Below are 11130 nucleotides of genomic sequence, written 5' to 3' on the forward strand. Positions count from 1 at the left end.
TGGAGGAAAGGCTCGTTAGAGCCGCAGGTGGCCTCTCTCCACCGGGGTGGGGCCTGGGTGGCTCCTTTGGTGCCCAGGTTCCACGCAGCCGGGTCCCCTGCAGCCACCCTACCCGTGGGGCTGGGGGGACTCCAGCTGTCCCCAGCCCCGGAGCACGCCCGCCCGCCTGCCCGCCCACCCGCGGGAGCCGAGATGACTCAGAGCGGGGCCAGGCCGCCCCTGCCCCGGGGGGCTGGTGACCGAGGAAGCAATTAGATTTAATGGGACAGTCTCCGGGCGCCCCGCCTCCCTCCCGCCGCGGCGGCAGGGACGTGCAGGAGGCGGGAGGTGGGGGACTCGGGGGGCCCTGACGTCAGCTCAGCCTATAAGAGGCCGCCTGGCCGAGGGCTGCGGACAGAGCCCCGGGCCCGGACCTCGCTGGCACCATGCCCACCTCTGGGGCCGCCGCCGCCGCGCCGCAGGCCAAGGGCTTCCGCAGGGCCGTGTCCGAGCTGGACGCCAAGCAGGCCGAGGCCATCATGGTAAGAGGGCAGGCTGGTGGCCACTGGCTGGGACGTGCCAGAAGCCCGGGGTGCCCCCAGGCTCGGGGTCCGCGAGGGTGACTTGGACGCAGGCTGGGTGTGGGGTCCAGGCTGCTGGACACCCCTGTGCCAGGGCGTGTGAATCCGGGCAGGTGGCCCGTCTGGGCTCAGCATGTGCATGAGGGTGTCCCGGGTCGCAGCACAGCGCATGGTGGGCGTGCTGGGCACGTGGGGGTGCCAGCTGCTGGGGGCCCCAGCCTGAGCCAAAGGGGGGCCTGCGCTCTGGGGCGATCCTGCCCACCAGGCACCCGTGTCCCCCAGCTCCTACCCTGCAGCCCTGGGCCTGCCCACCCCCCTCCCAGGACACCCCCAGGCCCTTGCCCCTGGGAGCCCAGAGTTCGGGGGGTACACACTGGGCAGACCACCCCCCCTGACCAGCCCCTCCGTGAGGCCGGGTGGCTGGGTCATGCTTCTGGGCCCAGAAGGGGGGTCTTCAGTTCATCCTCGGGGGGTCCCCAGAATAATCAGTTTCCTGCATGTTTGAAATGAGTGTTTGCTTTTAGACCTTTAATGAAAACACGGTTTGAGTTCCAGAAATTCAATTTCTGGGCACCTTCTCAGCAGGCGCGGGGGCCGTGGGGTAGAGTCCTGCAGGGAGGGCCCAGGGTCCTGGCTTGGTCCACACCCCCGGAGCCGAGTGGGGGCTCAGAGAGGGGACCCCTGCACCCTCCCCACGCTCCACACCCCAGCGCACTGGAACCTTCTCGAAAGTTCAGCTCCAGGGGATGAGCCCCCACAGGCAGCTCCTCCTTTGTCCTGCCCTGGGGGGCTCTGAGTACGGGGGGGCCAGACGTGCTGACCCCCAGAGCTGACCGTTGAAGGGACAGGCTGTGGACAAGGGCCCTTGTGTCCTGGGGGCGGGGGGAAGTGTGACCAGGTGTCCCCGTGGGGGGAGGGGCTGTGAGGGACCACGAGGAGGGGTCACTCCCACGGGCAGCTCGGTGGGGGCACGTGCTCCGGGTGGGGCGGCTCCCTGCCCAGCAGCCGGACACCATGCTCCACGCCCCCCACCCCGGGCTCCCCCGCTGTCCGCCTGGGGGCCCAGGGGCGGCAGCACCGTTCCAGCTCCTGAGTCACGGCTTCCTGCCGCCTAATGCAGTTAGGGCCGGGCCTGGGGACAGGAGACACAGCATCTCGGTGCCGGGGTGCCCCCCACCCCACCCTGGTGGCGCCTGCAGACCTGGGCGGGGGCCCTGCCCCGCCAGCTGGTCCCCTCCAGAGCACACACCAGGCGCCCGAAGCAGCGGCCCGGCCGGCAGGTCGGAGCCTCGGGACCTGGGAGAGCCGGACCGCGCTGTCCCCACAGTCCCCGCGCTTCATCGGGCGGAGGCAGAGCCTCATCGAGGACGCGCGCAAGGAGCGGGAGAAGGCGGAGGCGGCGGCGGCGGCGGCCTCGGAGCCGGGAGAGCCCCTGGGGGCTGGGGCGTGCGTGGAGAGCGACGGCAAGGCCCGGCTGAGCCTGCTCTTCACCCTGCGGGGCGCCAAGCCCGCTCCGCTCTCCCGGGCCCTGAAGGTGTTCGAGGTGAGGGGGGCAGGGGGGCCCACCGTGGGGGGGCCACGGAGGCGGCGGGGGAGGGGGGCGGCACTGGGGCCCCTTCCCCGGGCCACTGGGGGCCCCCGCAGCCCCCATCACAACGCCCAGGCTCCCAGGGACCTGCTGAAGCCTCTGAGGTCCTGGGGTGAGTGTCGGGGTTGGGGCACCCTGCCTGCTGGCCCCCGGTGGCCGCTGTGGCCGCTGACTGCACTGGCAGCCCTGGACACACCCGGCCAGTCGGCACCAGCCCCGGAATGACATTACAGCCAGGCTCTGCTCCAGAGCTCCAGCACTGGCCACGTGGCCTGAGGGCCGAGGAGGCCCAGCGCCCTGGTTGCTGGGTGACCAGTGCTGGCGGAGGAGTGAGGAGCCGACCCTGCCTGCCGGCCCCTGGGACTCAGTGTCATTTAGCAGGAGTCTGAGCCTCCCGACCTCGTCACAGGGGGGTGCAGGGCCCACCCCAGCCCTGGCTATGGCCGGTAGGACCTGTCGGGGTGTGGCAGTGGGACCAGACGGCACTGCCCGGAACACGGGGTCCCGGGGACCACCCTGCCGTGGCAGAACCCCGTCTCCCAGCACATGCCCCGCCCAGGCCGAGGGGCTGACCGCAGCCCGGAGAGCGGTGCGCGCGTCCGGCAGGGTGGGCTGACCCGGGTGCCTCCTCTCCGCCCCTCCCTCCTGTCTGTCCATCTACCCATCTCCCCTGCCTCTCCCTGCGCAAGACTTTCGAAGCCCAGATCCTACACCTGGAGACCCGGCCCGCCCCGCGCCTGCGGGCGGGGGGCCCGCCCCTGGAGTACTTCGTGCGCTGTGAGGTGCCCGGCGCCGACCTGCCGGCCCTGCTCAGCTCCGTGCGCCGGGTGGCGGAGGACGTGCGTGGCGCCGGGGAGAGCAAAGGTGCCGTGTCCTGGGAGCTGCCCTCTGACCCCAGAGCGCGGGGGGGCGGGGCGGGGAAGGGGCCACGGGTCCCGAAGGGGACCCTGCAGTGACCAGGTGGCACGGCTGGGGACTCCCTCCCTGCTGGCTCTGCCCTCCTATCCCCGCCAACCAGTCCTGGCCTGCGCATGCGCACCTCCGGCTGTCACCGTCTGGGCCCCCTCACCCAGGCTGGCTGGGGGAGGCCGCTGCTGGGGGAGCTGGGCTCTGCCCACAGCCCGACACTCACTGGCCCCCCCCCCCCCCCCGGCTGTGCAGTCCTCTGGTTCCCCAGGAAAGTCTCCGAGCTGGACAAGTGCCACCACCTGGTCACCAAGTTTGACCCGGACCTGGACTTGGACCACCCGGTGAGCTGGTGCCTCTCCCCGCCATGAGGCCCCTGCCCCGGTGGCTGGGGGGTGGGCGTGGCCCCAGGGCTGACCCCGGAGGGGGGCCGGCTCCCAGCAGCCGCCAGCAGCCCCTGCCCAGACGCGGTCACACCTGGGCTGTGGGGCGGTGCGGGGGGTTGGGGACCAGCCTGGGGGGGCTTCCTGAGCGGCGCCCCCTCCGCCACCAGGGCTTCTCGGACCAGGCGTACCGCCAGCGCCGCAGGCTGATCGCCGAGATCGCCTTTCAGCACAAGCAGTAAGGACGCCACTTGGGGGGGGGCTCAGCCGCGGGGCCAGACGCGGCCCCAAGGCCTCCCCCCAGACCTGACAGGGCGGGGTGGGGCGCCTTTGTCACCATCACCGCCACCTCCACTGTCCCTGCACGCACCACGTGCCTCGGGTCCCAAGTGCAGTGAGGCCCAGCGCAGTTAAGCAGAGGCCACCCAGTAGCCAGACGTCCACCCCCCATGCTGTCTCCAAGGGGCCCTGACGGACTGCTGCCCCCTCCACAGCGGTGACCCCATTCCCCGTGTGGAGTACACGGCCGAGGAGATTGCCACCTGGTGAGACCCCACGCCGCAGCGGGGGCGGGCCGGGATGGGGAGGGGGCCTGGGGTGGACCCCCACAGTCCCGTGCTCTGGGCAGTGGCGTCCAGCAGAGGGGGACCTCCTGTGGCCCCAAACATCGTCCTGGGAGGCAGGGCGCCCTGGGTGGGTCGTCGAGGGAGCTGCCCCTGCCGGCTCCCAAACCACGGGCGAGGGTCCTCCCAGTGGCCGAGAGCTCCAGGGGCCGAGGCGAGGCCTGCGGGGCGGCTCCGTGCGGGGCTCAGGGCCCCCGGCAGGCTGAGCGCCCCGCCCCGCCCCGCCCCGCCCGAGCAGGAAGGAGGTGTACACCACCCTGAAGGGCCTGTACGCCACCCACGCCTGCCGGGAGCACCTGGAGGCCTTCGCGCTGCTGGAGCGCTGCAGCGGGTACCGGGAGGACAACATCCCCCAGCTGGAGGACGTCTCCCGCTTCCTGAAGGGTGCGCCCCCCTCCCCGGGCACCCAGGGCAGGGCGGCGGGGCGGGCCTGGGCGTGGCCAGCCCCGCGGTGCCACCGCCTGAGGCTCTGACCGCCCGCGGGGCTGTGCAGAGAGGACCGGCTTCCAGCTGCGGCCGGTGGCCGGCCTGCTGTCCGCCCGGGACTTCCTGGCCAGCCTGGCGTTCCGCGTGTTCCAGTGCACCCAGTACATCCGGCACGCCTCCTCGCCCATGCACTCCCCCGAGCCGTGAGTGGGGCCCGCCCGCGTGCAGGCGGAGGGCCCGCCCCATCGCCCGTGCGTGCATGCGTGCGTGCGTGCGGGGGTGCGGGGGTGGGGGGCGGAGGGCCGGCGCGCCCCAGGCCCCAGCGCGCCCCTTTCTCCCCCCACCCCGCCCTGACACAGGGACTGCTGCCACGAGCTGCTGGGACACGTGCCCATGCTGGCCGACCGCACCTTCGCCCAGTTCTCCCAGGTGCGTCCTCGGGGTCTCTGGCCCAGAGCGGGGTCGGCCGAGGGGCTGCGGGACCGGCCTGGGGCTGGGGGGGGGGCCCGGAGCCTCGCTCCCTGCGCCCCGGCACCGCGCCTGAGTCTCCCCGCGGCTGGCTTATGCCTGCCGGAGCCCGTGGGCGGGCGCAGCCCACAGCTGGCAGAGTGCCCGATACAAAGGAGCACGTGCCCTTGGCCAAGAGTCCACCAGGGTCTGGCAGCCAGGGCACGGGCTGGCGCGGGTGCCTGCGGCCTGGGCTGCCACCTGCTGGCTCCCCGAGGAACAGCACAGAGCCATCCTGGGCCCTTGCCCACCTGAGTCCAGGGCCCCCTGGGGCTGCGGACCTCCCAGCGCCCTCAGCTCACGCAGGTGCCCGGGCGATGGCGGCGGAGCCCCTCCTCCGTCAGCCTCCTCCTCCCTCCACAGGACATCGGCCTAGCGTCCTTGGGAGCCTCGGACGAGGAGATCGAGAAGCTGTCCACCGTGAGTCCCTTCCCCGGCAGGGCCCGTGGGTGGGCTCGGGGCCCCGGGTTCGGGCGGGCCCTTGCGTCTGGGCTGAGGGCTCCGCTTCTGTGTGGGGAGTCTGACCCTCATGGCGGAACCACCGGGAGCCTGACTGCGCTGCCTGGGTGGGCGGTGCCCTGGGGCGGGGGGCAGGGGGCAGGGGCGGTGGGGGGCAGCGGCCCCTCCAGCCCGCCGCTCCCCACAGCTGTACTGGTTCACCGTGGAGTTCGGGCTGTGCAAGCAGGACGGGCAGGTGAAGGCCTACGGGGCCGGGCTGCTGTCCTCCTACGGGGAGCTCCTGGTGAGACGCCCCCGCACGCAGCCCCCGGCGGGTGGGGCGGAGGCGGGGCCCCGAGGGGAGGGCAGGCTCCCCAGCGGGGCCGGGAAAGCTGGTCCTGGTCCCCTCCCTCCCCACGGTGCACGGGCCTGGGGCGGTGGACCCCCGGGGACGGAGGGCGGGAGCCGCACACAGAGTCGACCCCCGAGGGGCGCTGGGGGGCGGGGCCCAGCGACCTGTGTCCTCCCGCCAGCACTCCCTGTCGGAGGAGCCCGAGATCCGGCCCTTCGACCCGGACGCCGCGGCCCTGCAGCCGTACCAGGATCAGACGTACCAGTCCGTGTACTTCGTGTCCGAGAGTTTCAGCGACGCCAGGGACAAGCTCAGGTGGGCCTGCTCCCGGGTCGCAACCACCGCCCCCCCTGACCCCCCCTTGCCCTGAGACGGGGCCAGCTAGGTGGGCAGGCCGGGCCTGTGGGCCCATTTCAAGAGGCAGAGACTGCAAACATCTCGTGGGGGTGACACCCCCACGGCAGCACCCCAAAAATTCCAGGATGGGGAGACCTGGGAGGCTAGCGGCCAGGTCAAGGTCAGGTCAAGGCCAGGCTTCTCAGAGGCAGAGCCTGTCTTTTGTGAGAAGGGCCAGTGGGGCCCCTCCCAGCCTTGGGGCGCCTCCCAGCCCCTGCCTCCTGAGAGGCTGGGGCCAAGGCGTGGGGTGGAGAAGAGGGTAGGGGGTCCGGGGAGGGGGCCCCGAGGGAGTGGGTGATCCCCAGGGCAGGAGTCTGGGGTGCGATGGGGGCTGGGCAGAGCCTGACACGCCCCAGCTCCTTCTCCTGGGGGAGGGCCCAGCTCTTGCTGTGCCAGCAGCGACTGAGGCCCAGGGGCTATGCGCCCCGGAGCGGGGCGAGGGGCGGGCTGGACCCCAGACACAAGCGTCAGGATAGACAGAGGTGGACTCTCCGGGGCATGTGGTCAGGGACGGCTTCCTGGAGGAGGAGGTCTGGCTGAGCTGGGCCCTGGGGAGGCGCAGGGAGGGATGGGGTGTCCTGGAGGCTACAGACCCCGCCCCAGGCTGCCTCGGCCCCCCGAGTCCCCATCAGGCCACTGAAGGTCCTGGCCGCCCGTCCCCAGGAGCTACGCCTCCCGCATCCAGCGTCCCTTCTCCGTGAAGTTTGACCCGTACACGCTGGCCGTCGACGTGCTGGACAGCCCCCAAGCCATCCGGCGCTCCCTGGAGGGCGTGCAGGACGAGCTGCAGGCCCTCAGCCACGCGCTGAACGCCCTCGGCTGAGCCCGGCGGCGGACCCCGCGGGCCCGGTGGGGTCCTGGCCCCTCGGTCTCCCGGCCCCCGTGAGGGGCTGGGTCACAGCAGCCCACTCGCTTGCCAGAGGCCCTCGAGGCAGAGACCACCTCGAGACCCCGCTGCCCTCCTCAGCCCCGACTGCCGGCGCCCTCGTCCCCCGCCCCCGCCCTCCGAGACGCTGTGTGCTGCCCCTTTGTAACCCTAATAAAGGCGAGAGGCCCCCCTGTCTGGTGTCCACATCCACGCGCCCCCGCCAAGCCCAGGCCTGTGCGCCCTCCCCGCCTGGCTCAGAGGCCGCTCCTCTGCGCCCTCCTCCTGCGAGGCCCTGCTGGGCAGCCCCAGCTGGGCAGCCCCAGCTGGTGGTATCACCCTCGAAGGCCCCCCCAGACCGTGCCCCCTGCAGCTCCAGAGGAGGGGCGGAGGGGGCGGGCTGAGAGGCCCATCTCTGTGGTGGCGCACAGTCAGGGTGGGGCCCATGGGAGCCCTGCAGGGGGGCGGGTGTTGGGGGCAGGGCTGTGGTGGAGGAGACCCGGTCCCCAGGGGCCAGTCTGTGAGAGCAGGTGGGGCGCGGCAGCCCTGACCCCACCCCAAGCGAAGGGGGCCTAGCAGCTCCCTGAAATGGGCCCTGGCTCCCAGGCGACCTCTGGCCCCCCGTGTCCCCAGCAAGGTGGTGGGGGTCTGGGTTCTAGGCTCTGGGCGGTGCCTGCAAGGTCACTCGAGGGGCTGGACCCATCCCTCCGTCCAGGGCCTCTGGGTCCTCTGGGAGCAGCCCAGGGCTGCCTGGCCCCTCCTGCCTGCGGCATGGGGACACACCAGCCCCCTGTCCGGGCCTTGCTCAGGCCCTCCGGCTCCCCGGATAACACTGCCAGGGCCGGGCTCTGACCGCTCCGGACGCCAGCCCCAGCGAACCCCTCCTCACCCGTCAGGCCCCTGCTGGACAAAGCCTCCTCCCCCAGCCCACCCCGGGAATCTGTCCTTCCTCAGCTCCACCCCAGGGCCTCGGCCGCTCAGCCCTGCCAGGCCCGGGAGGGCAGGCTGGTGGCTGGCCTCCCTTCCCTCCGGCCCCGCCGGCCCCAGGCTCTGTCCGTCCCCTGCCCCCTCCGTCACCCACCCCGCTGCCCTCTGTAACAGGCCGCAGGCCGGTGCTGGCGGTGGGGGCCTGGGGCGCCATGGTCCCTGGAAGGCAGGTCTCAGCCCTTGCAATGCCGTGAGGGGCCCTGAGCCCCGGCTGCCCGGGGGCTGGAGGCAGCAGCAGGCTGGTTGGGAGGCGGGCAGGCCTCCCGTCTGGGCCTGTTCAGGGGGGCTGAGGGGCAGCGCAGGGCGAGGCCCACGGGACCCCTGAGCAGGATGTTGGGGTCTCGGGGCCAGGCCCTAAGGGGTTCGCACGGGGAGACGGCAGGGGCTCCAGGAGGAGGGATAGGACCCTAGAGGGTGTGTGGGCGGGACAGGGCTGGGCCCTGTCCATGGAGTCCTGGGGCCACAACGCAGAAGGGGAGCGGCTGCCCCGATACTGAGGCCCAGACACAGGGTTCGCCGTGGGTCTCAGGGCCGCTGGTCCCCAAGGTCAGCCCCCCTGCAGAGCTGGGGGCCGCCGGGGGGCTGCCTCACTGGGTGGGGCCGGGTGGGGGGGGCGGGCTGTCCCTCTCTTCCCACGCCCACAGCCCAGACCGTCCGGGGGTCCTGGAGGGTGGACCGGGTTGGAGGGCAGGAGTCCAGGCCTGGGGCAGGAGGAGCCCCTCCTCTCGCCCCCTGCTCCCTGCACTAATGTGGAAACCTCAGCCTCGCTCCCGGGAGCCGTCTGCCCCCCGCTGAGCAGGGACACAGGGCCATCAGGGCCCTCAGGGCCCTCATTACGGGTCTAATGAGCCCCGTGGCCCCAAGAAGTGCTGACGCCCCAGGCCCAAGGAGAGGCCCCCGCAGGCGCAGCATCGGGCAAATGATCCAGAAACTGCAGCCTCAGCCCCCCAGCACCGCCCCCGGCCATCTGCCACCCCCTGGGGCTCCAATGGGCCCGGGCTATAAAGCTGGCCGGGCCCAGCCAGCCCCCACCCTCCCGGACCGGTGACTCTCCGAGGCCGCAGCAAGCAGGTCAGTCCGGGGTCTGCGAGTCAGCCTGGGTGGGGGGCCGCCCGGCCGGGGTGTCCGGGCTCTCGAGGTCGTGGGCTCTTCCTTCCCTCAGCGCACTCGGGGGCGCACGTGGGGCGCATGCCCCTCGCTGGCCTCAAGCCCCTCCTGTCCCCAGGTGGTCGCCGCCCCGCCATGGCCCCGTGGACGCGCCTCCTGCCCCTGCTGGCCCTGCTGGCCCTCTGGGCGCCCGCCCCTGCCCGGGCCTTCGTCAACCAACACCTGTGCGGCTCCCACCTGGTGGAGGCGCTGTACCTGGTGTGCGGGGAGCGGGGGTTCTTCTACACGCCCAAGGCCCGCCGCGAGGTGCCGGACCTGCAGGGTGAGCGGCTGCCCGGCCCCCGTCCTGGGCACCCGGCGGGGGCGGGGGGGGGGGATCTTAGGTGGGAGTTTTAAAACGGCAGTGATATTCCCTCGGTCACATCCTAGAGGATGTGACCAGCTCCCTGGTCAGCGCTGGCACTTGGGGGACAGAGGCCAGATGCCACCCGATTGACGGTGGACTCGTCCACGGCCCCGTCTGCCATTTGCCCCCGGCCCCCTCAAACAAATGCCCCGTCCACTCCTCCGCACCTCTGGGTGCCGGCTGTCTCAGGGAGACCTGGGGGCCGATGGGGGTGCTCCTCCTCTCGCTCAAATGCCCGTGGGGCCCGGGAGCTGGGATGGGCTCTGCAGAGGCCAGTGTAGAGGGAGGCCTGTGGCTGGTCCCCTCAGTGGCACTGCCCTGGGGCCCTATAACTGGGTACAGGGACCAGGCTGGGGGGCCGCTGCCCCGGACCCGGCCTGGGGCGGGGCGACCGTCCCGCTCTCCTCCCTGACTGCGCCCCGTCTCTCCGGCAGCAGCGGGGGAGATGGAGCTGGGCGGGGGCCCGGGCGCGGGCGGCCTGCAGCCCGCGGCCCTGGAGCGCACCCTGAAGAAGCGCGGCATCGTGGACCAGTGCTGCACCAGCATCTGCTCGCTCTACCAGCTGGAGAACTACTGCAACTAGCGGCCCCGCCGCGCGCCCGCCCGAGGCCCCGCCCCGCGGCCCCGCCCCAAGCCCCGCCCCACGGCCCCGCCCCGCGGCCCCGCGGCCCCAACACCCAATAAACCCTCAACCAGCGCTGGTGCTATTGCTGTCTGTGTTCCGCGGCCACGGCGGGGCTGCCGGGTGGGGTGCGCCGGGGTGGGGCGGGGTGGGGTGCACCCGCTGGCCCTTCCACGCTTTCTCCAGGCTCACTGGGTGCCCGTGGGCATGTGGAAGGCCCCCCAAGAGGCCAGATCTTGTCGGCTGCCCACAGCCAGGCTCCGGTCACTAGGGGGACTCAGAGCCCCCTGGCTGCTTCAGGACAAGACAGGGAAGGGTTCTGGGGGTCCCTGGGAGGCTGGGGGTGGGGCGCTGACCGGGACTGACACTCTCAGCTCAGAGGCCCTGCCCACCCCCTGGAAACTTCCTGCCCACACTGCCCCAGAGGCCTGCCTGCAGGGCTGTTCTGACCGAGGCCTCTCTGAGGGGGGGGGGGGGGGGGACAGAGAAAGGCTCAAAGGCACTGGGTGGGCCTGGGGCAACCAGACACCCAGCCCAGACCTGGCCAGAGGAGCCCCCTGGGCCCAGAGGGGAGAACTCGGGACTGCCTAGGCAGCACCCCCGAGCCAGGGACAGATGCACGGCTCTCGGCGCTGGGCAGGAGCCTGGGACCCGGCAAGGGGGCATCCTGGCTGTGTCCCCCTGGAAACAGTGCCCCCAGGCCCAGGGGCGGGGCCTCCCACCACCCCCGGCCTTCTCCCCCCACCACACAGCCACATCCCTCAGCCCCACACTGGTGCCCCCCCCCCCCCCCCCGCCCCGCCAGAAGCAGCTTTAGGGCCTCAGGACAGGCCACTCCAGGTGCACGTCTTTGGGGGTCCTGACCCCTCCTCCTCGGCCCCACTGCAGCCCAGGGTGGCTCCACAGGGCACTCCACTTAGGCCACCGCCTGGCGTGCCAGAGAGCCCGGGCCGTGGCTGCCTGG

General features: G+C 72.5%; 2 protein-coding genes across 2 annotated transcripts; both read left to right on the forward strand.

Moving 5' to 3' along the window:
- Positions 1-353: 353 nt before the first annotated feature.
- TH (tyrosine hydroxylase) lies at positions 354-7227 on the forward strand. Its single transcript, XM_028516618.2, has 13 exons — positions 354-521; positions 1888-2103; positions 2838-3012; positions 3310-3398; positions 3608-3675; positions 3932-3982; positions 4299-4444; positions 4554-4689; positions 4846-4915; positions 5357-5413; positions 5640-5735; positions 5965-6098; positions 6843-7227. Exons 1-13 carry the CDS (start codon positions 426-428, stop codon positions 7000-7002), a joined length of 1494 nt encoding a protein of 497 aa, XP_028372419.1. The 5' UTR covers positions 354-425; the 3' UTR covers positions 7003-7227.
- Positions 7228-9074: 1847 nt separating this feature from the next.
- INS (insulin) lies at positions 9075-10143 on the forward strand. Its single transcript, XM_028517600.2, has 3 exons — positions 9075-9102; positions 9257-9460; positions 9982-10143. Exons 2-3 carry the CDS (start codon positions 9274-9276, stop codon positions 10125-10127), a joined length of 333 nt encoding a protein of 110 aa, XP_028373401.1. The 5' UTR covers positions 9075-9102; positions 9257-9273; the 3' UTR covers positions 10128-10143.
- The last annotated feature ends 987 nt before the right edge of the window (positions 10144-11130 follow it).

Source organism: Phyllostomus discolor, chromosome 6 (assembly GCF_004126475.2).
Source record: "Phyllostomus discolor isolate MPI-MPIP mPhyDis1 chromosome 6, mPhyDis1.pri.v3, whole genome shotgun sequence".
NCBI classification, from domain to species: Eukaryota; Metazoa; Chordata; class Mammalia; order Chiroptera; family Phyllostomidae; genus Phyllostomus; species Phyllostomus discolor.